A 16,120-nucleotide genomic window follows, 5' to 3' on the forward strand; every position below is an offset into this window, starting at 1 on the left:
ATCCTACAACCCTACCTTCATTAGTTTAAAGCCCTATCGACTGCCCTAATTATTTGATTCGCCACAACAGTGAATGCAGACCGTGTAAGTGGAGCCCATCCCAACAGAACAGCTCCCTCTTTCCCCAGTATTGGTGCCAGTGCCCCATGAATTGAAAACCCTGTCTCCCACACCATTCACAATTTTAACTTTCTAATCTGCTTATCCCTATGCCAATTTGCATGTGGCTCAGGGACCAATTCAGCGATTATTACCCGTGAGGTTCTGCGTCTTAATTTGGACCAGAGCTCCTCAAACTCTCAGCAGAACCCCATTCCTACTTTTACTTATGTCATTGGTTCCTACGTGGACCATGACAACTGGATCTTTCCCCTCCCATTCCAGGTTATTCTCCAGCCACTAGGAGACATCCTTAAGCCTGCCACTGGGCAGGCAACAAAGCCATCAGAACTCCTGGTTAGGGATGCAGAGAACAGTATCTATCCTTCTGACTGTACTGTCCCCTACCACTACAACATTCTTTTTCACTCCTCCCACTTCAATGACCACCTGTACCGTGGTCGGTTTACTCATCCACCCTGAAGACATTGCCCTCATCCACACAGGCAGCAAGAACCTCATACCTGTTGGATAAGGGCAAAGGCTGAGGCTTCTCCAGCACTGCACCTCACCTGCCCTACTTGCCCGAGTCGCAGTGACGCACTCCTGTCCCTACCGACTAACCAGATCTGTACCACTACCTAACCCAAGGTGTGTGACTGCCTCCTGGATCCAAGTGTCCAGGTAACTCCCCCCCTCCCTGATGTATATACCTCAGTCTCCAGCTCAACAACTCTGAGCTAAAGTTTCTCGAGTTGCAGACACTTACTGTAGATGTGGTTGTCCCTGATCGCAATGTTCGCTACAAACTCCCAAATGCTGCAATTACAGCACACCACCTGCACTGACATCCCTAAAAACCTGGCTTTAGTTATTAATGTTGATGTATTTAATTAACTTAGCTTTATAGGTAGATTAAATTAAATATTTACCTGCAACACAAACCACTACAAGTATTGGAGGGAAAAAGCATCACCTCCTTCCCCATCTCTCCAAATTATCAACTTTTACACTCTGTTTAGGTGCAGAGAGGATTGACAGAGCAGAACCAACACCAAATTACTATGAAATCCTATTTATGGCATTTCAGAAATTCAAGAGGACTTTATAGCCATGTTTAGAAACCTGGGACCCAAATTTGGCCCTCTGTTTTTTTCCGCGCACGTCAGAGCCCCCCGCTGACATTTTACCTCAAAAACAGCGCCGGGAAAACTCCCTGCGATCATGGCCGATTCTCGGGCCATCAGGCCTGGTGTACAATGAAGAGAGGGGGGCAGAGCTAGGTCCCGGCGCTGAAAACGGTGCCGGGAACTCTGCACTTGCACGCTAGAGTCTGCGCGCATGTGGAGTAGCTCCTGGCAGGCCGTTTTGGCAAACGCGTGCTGCAGGTTGTGTGGGAGGGGCCGAAGCACACTGTCCCTAGCCCTGGCCGAATGGGCTCCCTCATCGGTGGCCGTTCTATTTCTTGTGTTATTTACTGATTGATTTTGGTGCTTTAGGTGCAGGGTTCCTTCTATTTTATTTGTTAATTAATTGCTTATTACTTTTTGTGCTTTGTTTGGTGCTTGGTGGTGCTATAAATGTAGTTACTTGCACCGATTCCTTAACTGTACGCAAGGTCTTTCTGTGCGGACAAAAGTGGACACATACGCTGCCCTAAATTAGTTTAGTACAACTTTTTTCTGGACAAATTGGCATAAATAGTGGCTGGGAACTACCCCTTTTGAAAAAAAAACTGACCTAACAAAAAACCTAACTAACTCACTTACAATGGTGCAAATTAAATGGCCATATTTGCAACTAAAGAGATACACCAGAAAAATTAAGTTACACCAAAAAAAACAATGCAACTCCCATGGGGAAATTTGGGCCCCTGCAAACAAAGTCCATGAACTCAATGATGCAAACACCTGGGTGAAACACCATACAAATAAACTTGAGACCCACATCCACCAAAACAAACCTGACTACCCAGATAACCTATGTGAGCAGCATTAATTAAACGCCATTGATAAAAGGGAAATATGCAACAAAGTCTTCAGTATCCCCAAGCACTCAAAGATCCTACCAGGACTCCTCAATCTGACAAAATAAAGAACTCCCAGGGTCACTTGTTATAAGTGGATTCCAAGTCTCACACAAACAACTAGCTGAGTTGAGTCAGCTTCTCCACAATGGGAGACACTTCCTATTGAAGCTAGTGACACTCATACCCTCAACCCAAAGGAAATATCTCTGCCTTGTACATGCTTTCATCTCCATAGCAACAGACTTCACTGATCATCCAACAGGAGCCTGGGAATCCAACGTTACCAAATAAATAAGAGAGAATGGAGAAGAGTTTGCGAACAAAACCTCACAACTACAACTTGCAGTAACTCTGCAGGAGGCCAACTCAAATTCTTATACTGAACATTCTATTCCCCTTTGTATCTGTTCCAAGTCCTTCATCAAGGCAACCTAAACCCAGACGCGGGTTAAATAACTGTGCAACAATGCACAACCATGCCATTGATGTATCCCTCTTTAAACAATGTTAAGAAAATGTGTTGCAGTACACTTTGTAAACCACTGTACTATTGTAGATCGCCTAGTCATAAAAGATTCACTTGAATAGCTTACCCATTGGTTGCCATTACACGAAACAGGAATAAGCAGTTAGTGCCAGAGCAACAAATTTAGCCAAAGTGCAATCATAGCTAGTATTAAACTTTTAACTATTCACCACTTGCTAAAGACATATCCACTGGATAAGTACATCAAGGGATCTGTTCTGGCCAGAAAATTCAAATTGGCTGGTCTTCAGCTAGCGGCTTTGCAACAAGTATAATTGGAATCATCACTTCTCAACGGGAACATTTGTTTTAATATAATATAGAAATATAATGTTTTGGGGGCGAGAAGGGGATAAGAGAGCACTTTGCATTGATATCACTTTGCTCTTCCCCAAGAATGGCATTCATTCACAGTTCAAGTAAAAATATCTATGCAGAATTATAATTAACTTTAACATCTATATACTTTGTTTCTTGGAAAGTGTTGTTTTAACAGTGTTAATAGAATACTAGGAGACATTAGCTTTTTGAGTATTGACTGAACCTAACAGTATAACGAAGCTGAACTAACATGTACTGCAGACTGATGATTGCAAATGGGATGTTAATTGAGCTCCTTGAACAACTTCACGCTAGTTCCCCAATAACATTTTTTGCAATAAAAATCAAAATTTTGAATCAATAGAAAGAGATTGAAACACAAATTCAAATCCCAATTCGGTATTACTTTTGTTTCAGTTGAAGAGGTCTTGATGGAAAGACTTCCCCTCCTCTTTAATAAACTAACAAAGAAAAATGTTCCAACTTTTAGCAGGATCATTCCTCACTTTGATGGAAATAAAACTCACAAATTAAAGTAGAAATCTTAACATACAATAATTTCACAATTCTAGTGCAATGGTACTTACATGATCCTGAAAAGGCATCATAGCAGGAACTGTTGAAGATTTGGAGGAAACGTTTTCAACGGGATCTCTGGCCACTACCATTCGGACTCGATTACCACAGTTTCTCAACACCTGGGCAATCTGTTCACTTCCCATTCCTTGGACATCAGTGCCTCCAATCTGAAGTATATGATCACCTGTCCTCAGCCTTCCACCCTACAGATATGTAATAAAATCTTCAAATTCCAAGTACAGACAATTTGAAAGTACCATGAATTGAAATTTAAACGTAATGGAGAATAATTTGATGTAGGGAAAAGGTTTTTAAAATACTAATTTGGGTTCTCAAACAATACATTCTTGATGTCTAATTTTGGAAATTAATTTATTTTAAAACAATTCTCATTTCCAGTTTCTTTTCTTCTCAAACAGGATCCACAAAGAACAAAATACTTCTGAGAATTTACCAATACAATTATTAAATTCACAAGATCAGATTTAGGAGCAGGAGTAAGCCATATGGCCCCTCAAGCCTGCACCGCCATTCACTAAGATCATGGCTGATCTTTGACCTCAACTCCACTTTCCCACCCGATCTCCATATCACTTGATTCCCCGAGAGACCAAAAATCTATCTATCTTAGCCTTGAATATACTCAATGATTCATCATCCACAGCCCTTTGGGGTAGAGAATTCCAAAGAGTTACAGCCCCGAGTGAAGAAATTCCTCCTCATCAGTCTTAAATGGCCGACCACTTATCCTGAGACTATGCCCCCTAGTTCTAGACTCTCCAGCCAGGGAAACAATCTCTCAGCATCTACCCAGTCAATCCCTCTCAGAATCGTGTATGATCACCTACTCCGAGAGTTTAGGCCCAATCTACTCAATCACTCCTCTTAGGACAACCATCTCATTTCAGGAATCAATCCAGTGAACCTTTGTTGCGCAGTTTCCAAGGCAAGTATATCCTTACTCATTAAGACCAAAACTGTGCTTAGTGCTCCAGGTATGGTCTCACCAAAGCCCTGTACAATTGTAGCAAGACTTCCTTACTCTTGTACTCCAATCCCCTTGCAATAAAGGTTAATAAGCCATTTGCCTTCCTAATTGCTTGCTAACTTTGTTTCCTGTATGTGTCTCAAACACTAATTTAATAATTTCTCACCATTTAAAAAATATTCTGTTTTTCTATTCTTCCTACCAAAGTGAATAATGTCACATTTCCTCATATTTTACTTCATCTGCCACTTTATTGCCCACTCACTTAACGAGTCGATATCTCATACAGGCTCTTTGTGTCCTCCTCACAGCTTACTTTCCCATCTAAGTTATTAATATAGATTGTAAATAGCTTTAGCCCAAGCATTGATCCTTGCAGAACCACACTAGTTACAGCGTGCCAACCTAAAATGACCAATTTATCCCTACTCTCTATTTTCTGTCCGTTAACCAATCCTCTACCTCTACCCATGCTAATATATTACCACCAATCCTATGAGCCCTTATCTTAAACAACCTTATGTGGTACCTTATCAAATGCCTTTTGAAAATTCAAATATACTACATTCACTGGTTCTCCTTTATCTACCCTGCTAGTGACATCCTCAAAAAACTAATTAATTTGTCAAACACTATTTCCCTTTCATAAAACCATTTTGGCTCTGCTTAAATCATATGGTTTTCCAAGTGCCCTGTTACAATTTCCTTAATAATGGATTCCAGCATTTTCCCGATGACTGATGTCAGGCTAACTGGCCTGTAGTTCCCTGTTCACCCTCTCCCTCCTTTTTTGAATAGCGGGGTTACATTTTCTACCTGCGACCGCTCCAGAATCAAAGGAACTCCTGGCTTTTTATGTACCCTCTTTTCCTGATGGCAGTGCCTGATTGATGCTGAATTGCAGCATCAACAGGTGGCAGCAGACTTCTGGTATTTCACTCAACTGAGTGTTCTTAATGCATGAGCCTGAACAGTGAATGTCAAGGTCGTATTCAACTATGGGAGTCAGTCCTGCCAAACTTAATGCTGCCCTTGCCCTACATCCTCAGAATCGTACCTCCTGAAGTAACAGCTTCCAATTACATATCAGGACTGAAAATCTTAGCTAACTTTTCTCTTCCCCAACCCAAAGCTGAAGACAATGGGCTGGAATTTTCTCAGCAGCAAACGTTGTTAGAAATCAGGGGTGTACAAAAAGTATATGGTTATGCGACTAAAATTGTGACGCAAAGAAAGTTGTGTTTAAATTGTTGTTTTGAACTGGAGACAAAATGTCTCCTCAGACACTAATCAATGCTTAGAAATGTTAATATTTTGGTACCCTGCTGAGATGTTATAGCATTCGGCACTATGACAATCATTTTCTGTTGTTTTCAAGTTAAGACTTCAACTTTGTTTATGTATCTTAAAGACAACTTGTTGTTGTACAAAGAATGGATGAAAGTTGAGAGAGTCAACATAAAAATTTTCTACATCATAAAGGAGATAACACTCAAGTGAGCAGTTTTCTGGTTTGGCCTCATGGGATAAAAGGCAGGATAGGAACGAAAGAGATAAGACACGAATTTCAAAACAAACAACCCTGGGAAAGTATAAACAAAGACAAACATGTGGCCAAGAACATGAGACATCCTTAGGGCAGGCTATGACACAAGAATCAAAAGAAAGAACGAGAAGCCTCATTGGGTATTAAGGTTTTAATAGGTCAAAAGGTCTTGTCAATATCCCATGTCAGGCCCACCCATAAAAAGAGAATTAATGTAGCCTCCTCAAGGTTGTCCACACAAACGGTGTGAGGGGAGAGCGTAACAGAAGTTGGGCGGGTCGAATGTGCTTTGAGCGATCCCGTGCTTTACTGAAGAGAAAGAGACTACAAGCCAGAGAACTGCTCACATGCACCAGCCGTTTGTCCGATCCGATCGGTATCAGCTACTTGTCACAGTCGTAAACTAATGTGTTAGATTCCGTCTTAAACTCTGATTAAACACAATATACCCACCAGATTGGTTTACAGTCAATCCTGATTATTAAAGTGACCAGAGATAGCCTTCAACGTGCCTATTTCTAACAACGTTACAGTTGCCCACAGACTTTCAATGGGATTTTGCACTGGAACATACGGTAAATTAGAGAACCAAAAAATGCAGCGCCCTCTAAAGAGCATCTGGGACCTGTGTGAACAGGACAAGCAACAATGCATCTCCTTAATCAGATTGAAGAATCGTTAATGAGCAGCACAGAGTCTGAACCAGAAAGTGTCAGTTAGAATATTAAATTCAATCTAAATCAGGTGCAGAAAGCAAAATAAAAGAGGGAAAGAAAGATTGGATTTAGAGATATAAAAGCAACAAAGAAAAAATCATTTGAATGGTCTTCCTGGTACCCAATTTCCCCAAAGAGTGTCAGTACAATGCAATGTGCCACTGGTTGTCCTTATTCAAGAATGAAAATGCCCTCCCAGTAGAAAAGAGGGGAATTACATTCACAAAAGGGATCCAAATATGAGAAAATACAGAATGAAAGGAACAAAATAATTGGTAATAAAATAAAACTCCAAAATCTAGATGGGAAGCATACACATGCCATGGAGTGATGGATTTATGGGAAAACATGGACTCTATTTAATGTCCATATCCTGTGGAAACACTCAGGTGAGGCTCGGCATTTCCCCAGAGGAAAGGAGGGAAGAGAGAAAAAAAAAAAATTAGTCACAGACTGACTTCCTGGAAATGCAAAGCAGCATTGGCAACAGCATGCAAAGCCTTCGATCTCATTTTTGCACACAAAAGCTGCACGGCACAAGTCAACTCAAGGAGGAGAATGGGGAAATAAAGTACTTTTAAAAAATAAAAATGACATTTTCAAGTGACTTCTGTTTAGTTATGTCAATATAGAAACAACAGGGGCTGGAAGTTGAGGTGGGCAATAACGGCGAACTAACAGCTTTGCCGCTGTCCGCAAATTCCAGATCCAGATCTATCATAATTCGAAACAGTTCCAGTAACCTACCATTCATCAATGTATATTATACTTGTAATTTATACAGGGCAATTAACATTCTCAAACTGAAAAAAAGTCATACGCTTTGACAATTCTTCTGATTACAAGTACTATTCAACTGTAACTGGTTACATAGGAATCCAAAGACTGGTAACAAGAAATCTTTCATGCTCTTTCATTTGGTAAAATTTAAGAAATAGGCTGAAAAAAATTCCACTTTTCAAATCTTAACACAATGGCAACATTAAGTTGATGAAGAAATTCTACCAACGACAGGTTATTAAACAATGATAATTAAAGCATTACAATTCTATCAGGAGATAATCCACATGCCTCCACAATACAATTCAGGACCTATTCTGTGAAGGGCATTAACTATACATATTCATTTTTGAGCACAGTCTGAAGTCCTAAAAATCAGGCACTCAAACTTCTGTGATAATGCGAAGGAAAATGTTACCCGATCAGCTAGACCTCCTGGTACGACGGTTTTCACAATTACTCCAGTTGGCTTTCCTCCCACAATTCCAAATCCCAAGCCTGATCCATCACTGACCAATTCAATTTCTTCGACATGCCCCCATTGAATCTGGGATGGATGGAAAACAAGTATTTATTTTATAGCAAAATATAAGACACGTTTATTGGTCAACATGACTAAAATAATGCATGAGTCCTCGAGCATATTTTTTCCAGATAAGTTTTTTGGGGGACAGTTGCTTTACTGCTGAAAACATTGAGTGTATATAAACATCTTAATTACAGTTTCTATTTATGCTAAAAGCAACGCCCGTGTCATCCAAAGGCTCAACAATAAACAGTAATGGAACGGAAATATTCCTATGATACTACACAAGGCTGTGTCCAAGGATATGCCTGTCATTTATTTAAATATAGCTTTGACAGTTTACTGAATCATTTTGGTAAAGAAATCCAGGTCTCACTGCTGATTAATCAGGTGATTAAGTTAAAGGAGGCTGCCATTCATTACTGTCTGCCACAGCACACTGACAAAAGGAAACATGTTTATGGTAAGAATTACATAATTTGAATGAATCAAAGAATAACAGTCTGAAGCATGTCCCAGCACAGTACTGCATCGCAGACCAGGTCACCCCTGATGTCTCAAAGGATAAATGCACTGCCCAATGTGTAACTGAGCCATACAAATCAAGAATGTTCCAGCTGAAAGTCTTAAATCATATTCAAACATGAATCCTGCCTGGAGAGTCAGATACGAATTTTACTATAATTTCTAGTCTGGCACCTCACCAGTGGATGCAAAAGATCATCCTTCAAGAGCACCGAAACTGTAAAGACTAGGGGCTGGATTTTCAGTCTTCTGCTGCCCCAGTTAGCACCCTGGAGGGGCAGCGGTAACCACTTCCTGGCCGGGAGCCAGCGCCCCGCTGGGACATTCGGTGCCGGTTTCAATGGGGCGTGGAGCATTATCGCCCACCCCTGGTTGGGACACCGGCTCTATTTTTGGCTGCCGCCCGATCCGTAGCACTCCATGAGCGTCCTGCTGGGAGCGCCTTGTGAAAGCTGGCGGTCCAAGCTGTAGCGGCCAGTGAGGTAAATAATGTCGACCTGTTTTTATTTTATTTTTTTTTGCGACTTATGTTGTGGTGGCGAGTTATTTATTGGGAATGTATCTGGTGCGTTTTTTTTTTTCGGGTTTTTTTCGCCCCCCCAGAGCGCTCCAAGGCCGGCTGTTTAGTTCAGAATTTTCACTTGCTCATCCAGCCTAGCGTTCCAACAGAGCTGTGGAACGCCTCCCTTAGCGCTCCGCCTCACACTCAAGGTCCAGCTGATGAAATTTGCTGACTGAGGCACAAACTGTTCCCGGGTGCAAACTTTACTGCCCCACCCAAAGTGCTTCAAAAAAAAAAAACTGTTGTTGGCAAGACCTTCCTTGTTTAATAAATAACTGTTATCCTGAAGAATTGAATGAACTCGTTTACTAATGTAAACAAAGGAAGGTATATAACCCAAAATTTGGAGAGAATCAGACAATTTGATTAAATTCTGGCTTATTACATTTGTAAATTCCATTCAAGATATAACTTCTTGCATTTGGTTATCAACTTGCACAACACAGCATAAACTCATACAATACATTCTGGCTCAGTTCATGTACTCAAAAGGGAATTGGATTGATTCTCAACTCAACAGGGTGTGGAGGAATACAATCTGGTGTAGGAAAAATAAAAACTTGCATTTATATAGCGCCTTTAACGTAGGGAACATCCCAAGGCCCTTCACGGTGCAATTATCAGATAGAAATTTGACACTGAGCCACATAAGTAGATATTAGGACAGATGACCAAAAGCTTGGACAAAGGTAGGTTTTAAGAAGCATCTTAAAAAGGGGAGTGGAAGAGAGGGGGAGAGGTTTCGGGAGGGAATTCGAGAGCTTAGGGTCTAGGCAGCTGAAGAACAGCCGCCAATCGTGGAGTGATTAAAATTGGGGATGCACAAGAGGCCAGAATTGGAAGAGCACAGATATCTCGAAAGCTTGTCGGGCTGGAAGAGGCTACAATGATAGAGGGGTGAGGCCATGGAGGGATTTGAAAATAAGGATAACTTTTTTTTTTAAATTGAGGCATTGCCGGACCGAGAACCAATGTAGGTCAGCGAGCACAGGAGTGACAGATAGATGGGACTTGGTGCGAGTTGGGATACAGGCAGCAGAGTTTTGGGATCAGCTCAAGTTTATGTAGGGTGGAAGATGGGAGGCCAGCCAGGGCAGCATTGGAATAGTCAAGTGGAGAAGAGAGGCACGGATGAGGGTTTCAGCAGTAGATGAACTCAGCAGGGACAGAGACAAGCGATGTTACGAAGGTGGAAGGATCTTGGTGATGGAGCAGGTGTGTGGTTGGAAGTTCATCTCAGTGTCAAATATGACACCAAGATTGTGAATGGTCTGTTTCAGCCTCAGACAGTTGCCAGGGAGAGGTGGACTCGTGACTAGGGAATGGAGTTTGTATTAGGGACCTTAAATAATGGCTTACATCTTCCCACTGTTTAGTGGAAGAAATTTCTGATCATCCAGTGAGCCACATAAAGGCGGCATGTCGAGATTCAATTCAGGCTCTGTGCTAGGTGACATGATCTCAGTCTGAGCAAAAGGAACAGAGAAAACAATAATCAGCCAAGTTACTACCCTGATTGCAACATCCAGTGATACCTACTGAAGTAAATATGGACACTAAGTTAGGGCAGGGTGATCTTTGCTGTGATCAAATAGTTTGCTAATACTAGGCTCACATATGAAGAAAGAAAGAAATGGAGGTACAGCCCTTTTGTACCTTCACTGTTCACGAAATGTTGATGGCTCAGTAACTCAGTAGTAAGAATACTGGGTTTTGATTTGGAGTCAGCATGGAGTTCCAACACAATGGCCCAATAAATTGTTGTAGAATGCTAGCCACTGAAGCAACTTTCCAAGCTTCATGGTCGACACAATCTCTTGCAATCTCAGATTGCACCAGATTGCATATTCAATGGCCCAAAAATAACCCTCTGCACACTTGCACTTACCTAGAGATCAACCCTGAAATAACTTCAGAAGCCTTTTGGCTGGTTGTCAGTCTCTGTGCCCCTCTCTCCAGGATCAATTTCCAAGTCTTCATTTATTTGCTGAACTTTCCAGGCCCTTCCCACAAGTTTTGCAGGCATAACGCTCCCCTCCCCTCCCGCCATCCGCCAAGAGAATTTCCTAGGCAGAGATGAATTCCATTGAACATTTTATTACGTTAAAAGGTGTTGAACAGCACCCCTCTCCTCCCATTATCTCTCCCGATGGCCCCTCCCCCCAATTCACCTCCCTCCATCCCCTGCCACTGCTCTCACCTTGGCCCAATTATCCTGTCCATCATGAATGTTGCCCTTGGTCTTAACTTCCCATATGCAATACCACAGTATGTCAACTCGTATCTCTGATAAGGTTCTCACTATTGTTTGGTAACCTAAAATTAGTAGAGAATTGCAGAAACCAGAAATAGAGATTTCTAAATCCATTATCATGTTTAGAAGACAGTCGCATATCAACTTTAAGATATCCACTTTCATCCCAACTGTGACTTCTGTTTGAAATTCCAGTCCCACTTCACCATCCACAAAGAAGTTACTTTTCTAAGTTTATATACCTACAGTGATTTCAATGCTGTCATTTTATCTCATTGTCCTTATGACATTTATGCATCTCCATCATTGCCTTGTAATTATTCAAATCAATTAAACTCATTAAATAATTGGCAAAGCTGAGCATTCAATTTCTCATATCACACAACACAAATTTAAGTAGCCAGATTGAATTCTATATAACACATGCTGCAGTTACTTCAGTGTAGGAATATCACCTGTTGAAAACATCAAATCAAACAATCATGGCCTTATCACAAGCAGCAGGTTACAATAAAAATTCAATGCATTAAGCATAGTAGTCCAATAATTACATAATGTTAGATTGATGCCCTAGAGATTGTGCTCGTGTTTAGTTAGAATTTTCTTAGAGATTTTACAAGTGGTTATTTAACTCAAGCAATTAAATAAATTGACAAGATGTGATATTAAATTTAAGCATTACACTTAAGGATTGAAGTAGATTGGCCAAAGAGCCAATTAGGAATTTTGTTTTGAGTACAATCTTGTTTTGTAATCTCTCTTCTTGGAGTTACACTAGTGAAGAAAGCATTAAAAAATTACAATGTAATCAGTAAATATTTTCTTTGCATTATAAAAATTCCCTAGAACTTGCTTTCGGTAAAATAAACCACCAATTTTTCACAAGTTTGGTAGAATTCGAAATAAAAGATTACTTGCATGTTCGAACAGGTCTATGTTCACAGTATACCATTAATAAAATCAAAAATTCTACATTTGTGTAGCCAAATTTTACCACATTCTGCAGAAGGAAGGTTAAGATATAATTCACTAAAACTTACATTTTGAAAATAACCAGCAGCAGGCAATGATTAGATACAGAATATGTTTAACAGCACCAACACATATAGAAAGATAGGCTTCAATGTCCCACACAACTTAAAAATCTAAACTCTTAAAACTCTAGATTTATTAAATCATTAATTCCTTATCTATAAAAAACAGAACTTACGGATTGTGAAGCAAAGGATAAATCTGGCATTTCTGTTGGATTGGTAGAAGCTCTATCAAGAGATCCTCTGGCAACCACCAAATGCACAGTTCCTTTGGTTTGCTGAAGCAATGCAATGGCTTCTTGGTGGGAAATGTTCTCATCCAATGGTATATGATTCAAGGCTAGTATCTGGTCTTGTTCTTGTAACCTGCCATCCCTATGCACAAAATCGCCAAAAAGTTTAATTAGCATTCTGTGTAGAAAAGATTACCATGTTCGGTTATTTAATAAACTGTACTTCAGCATTTTCTTTTCATTAAGAAAACTATTTAATAATGACTTCACAATTTGGAGGATTTCAAATTTCAATTTCATGAGGTTGCCCGATAGCTCAAATAGGGTAGGGTTGAACCAAAAAGTTACAAATGTGAATCTCAGCTTCAATTGACATTCAATGTCACTTGTATTTCTTGACTAAATTTAGTCATTTTAAAAGCAATTCATAAGATACAAATAGTGCCCGACAGTAAAACACTGAACACCTTGCATTTATATTGCACCTTTAATGTAGTAAAATGTCCCAAGGCGCATCTATCATGTCACGGAAATCTACAAATCAGACCATGTGACTCACCCAGTTAGAGGACAGGATGATACAGGAAAGCTACAGAACTGGAGAAGGAGGAAGGAAAAGATTGCGTCGGTGCAATTTTATATCAATGAATGAAGATTTCAATCAGCTACAATTAATAAATATGAGCTATAGCACATAAATGGAGAGAAGTACTTTTTATTAGGGACAAATTAAAATATTTTGCATTGTAGGATAATTACAATTTTTACACTTCAATCTAGAATTTAAAAAAATACTTTGTTCCACTGGATAGATATTATGATGTTGATGAGTATTTCAAAGAAATGTCTTTTCTCTACCAAGAAATCTTAGTCCTCTGTCTGACCAATACTTTTCCAACAGGTTAGGAATACAGGAATTTTATGAATTAATGTAAAGTACCCCCTATTTGACACCAATATTGTGCCCCAATCTCAGAACCACCCATACTACAACAATGCAACATTTCTATTAGATGCAGCAGCCCTCCTTGCGGCCTCTGCATGAACCAGTCTAATGCCCAATTAAGGGCTGCTTGTGACCTGGATTAATAGTCACTAAGAAATGAGTTGAGGCACCCTAAAATTGGGCCAGAAATTGTTGTAATACCGCATCGCAAGGCAGGCAACGTTAATTAGACTTTTTACCTCAACAATCGGATTGTACATTATTTTCACCACAAATTGCTGAAACGTTGAAACAATATCAATGTCTGGAGCCTCGTGAACATCATGCACAATGGTATATTCTCCTCAACCAATAAAAGAAAAGGATACAGAAACAGAGCAAATGACGAAGAAGGAAATAGGGTGAATTAGAATCAAATTAGATAGAGAGAGAGAAATAAAGAGAGGCCAAGAAAGAGTGCGGATCAGGAGAGGAAAAGAACAGAAAAGTTGTGTTTGTAAAAGAAGAGGACATTGTAACCCAGTTGTGTTTAGGAATTGTTGGATTGGTCGTTGAGAAATTAATGAGTGAACGGAAGGGTAGTTATGCGAAATGTACAAACATTCTTGGCCCATGAAGTATGGAGCCAGTAGCCTTGTCCATCATGGTCAAGACAGTGGAACTGCTTTCATTGGAACTGCTAGACAAAATGAGACCAAGGACCATCGAGTTCACCTACCACCACCCTGGGAGTTACATGATACAATATAATGGAGTTATTGAATAATCATAGCAATCAATCTCCATCAATTAATCTGCAACAGACCCAAAAATGACATGAGGAAAACTCCAGTGATGGGGAACTCAGTGAACCATAGGTCCCAAGTCATCCTTTTCCCTCCCAAGCATGCTACACTTGCCATGGCATGCCTCAAATTACGCAACAGCATCCCAAAATTATTTTCTGAACGAAATCTAATTTGCGTTTGAGTGTGGAAACAACTTTGCATCCTGAAAATTATTGGCATCTAACACCAACAGTTATATGGATGGCAAGACTGGTACAAAGTGCTGCCAAGACACTTAAAAAGATACTAAACCTCCAAGCAATTCACTAACTGCTGGAGTGAGACTCCATAGTTTTGTTGTTTCACTGGTCAGGAATAACTGGAAAAATAATGGTGAATTAACAGCACTCTTAATTATTAGTTTGTAAAATTTCCAGCATTTTGCAGTAGAGATAAGGCACGAGTTCAGACTCTCCACAAATAACTGGACGATTTGCGCCGCTCCGCCATTGGCCTTGACAAAACCGAAAAAATTGCAACCTTGCTGTGAGCCTCCCCATTGAAATTAATTGCAGGTCATGAAATTACTGGATTTACGCCATTAATACTAATTCATCTTGATGCAGCCATTTAGAGATGGTATTTCATGTCATAAGGGCACTATTAATTATGTGATTTATGGTCCTGAGGTGACACTGAACCTCGAAGGCCCACAAAGGGGACAATGAAGCTGTAGAACCTCACTCCAGCAGATAGTGAATTGCTCTGAGGTTTAGTATCTGAAACAGAGAGGGGACTAATCGCATCATCGCACTTGGATTCAAACCTAGCTCCAAGAGGTGAAAGGGCAGTGTACTAAACCAGTCCCCATATTAAATTCACATTTTAGAAAAAAACCACAGTAAAGATTGGGAAAATCATCAAATAGAAAACTGTAAATACAAAGCTGCAACCTTTCACTCCATGACAGTGTTCAATTGTTAAGTTATCATAGGCAGTCCCTCGGAATTGAAGACTTGCTTCCACTCCCAAAGAGAGTTATTTGATGGCTAAACAGTCCGATATGAGAGCCACAGACATTCATCGAGGGAAGGGGTCGGTGAGGCTGATTTGCCGCGCGCTCCTTCCGCTGCCTGCGTTTGGCCTCTTCATGCTCGTTGCGTTGGGACTCGAAGAGCTCGACGCCCTCCCGGATGTACTTTCTCCACCTCGGGCGGTCTTCGGCCAGGGTCTCCCAGGTATCAATGGTGATGATGTACTTTACCAGGGAGGCTTGGAGTGTCTCCTTATAACGTTTCTGCTGTCCTCCTTTGGCTCATTTACCATGAAGGAGCTCCGCATAAAGCATTTGCTTAGGGAGTCTCGTATCTGGCATGCGAACTATGTGGCCTGCCCAGCGAAGCTGATCAAGTGTGCTTCAATACTGGGGATGTTAGCCTGGTCGAGGACACTGATGTTAGTGCGCCTGGCCTCCCAGAGGATTTGCAGGATCTTGGAGACATTGTTGGTGATAGATCTCCAGTGACATTAGGTGCCTTCTATACATCATCCATGCCTCAGATCCATACAGGAGGGCGGGTATTACTACAGCCCTGTAGACCATGAGCTTGGTGGTAGATTTGAAGGCCTGGTCTTCAAACACTTTTCCTCAGATGGCCGAAGGCTGCACTGGCGGCGATGTTGAATCTC

At 40.7% G+C, this 16,120-nt stretch overlaps 1 protein-coding gene across 1 annotated transcript in view; it reads right to left on the bottom strand.

Annotated features, from left to right (window-relative positions):
- Positions 1-16,120, bottom strand: part of patj (PATJ crumbs cell polarity complex component) — a 446,032-nt gene that overhangs the window by 418,826 nt on the left and 11,086 nt on the right. Inside the window, exons 6-8 of the mRNA XM_070888230.1 lie at positions 12,662-12,860; positions 8,003-8,131; positions 3,563-3,757 (exon numbers count right to left, since the gene is read on the bottom strand). Coding sequence (XP_070744331.1) covers positions 3,563-3,757; positions 8,003-8,131; positions 12,662-12,860 — 523 coding nt within the window. The remainder of the gene's footprint in view (positions 1-3,562; positions 3,758-8,002; positions 8,132-12,661; positions 12,861-16,120) is intronic.

This window comes from Pristiophorus japonicus, chromosome 8, assembly GCF_044704955.1.
Source record: "Pristiophorus japonicus isolate sPriJap1 chromosome 8, sPriJap1.hap1, whole genome shotgun sequence".
NCBI classification, from domain to species: Eukaryota; Metazoa; Chordata; class Chondrichthyes; family Pristiophoridae; genus Pristiophorus; species Pristiophorus japonicus.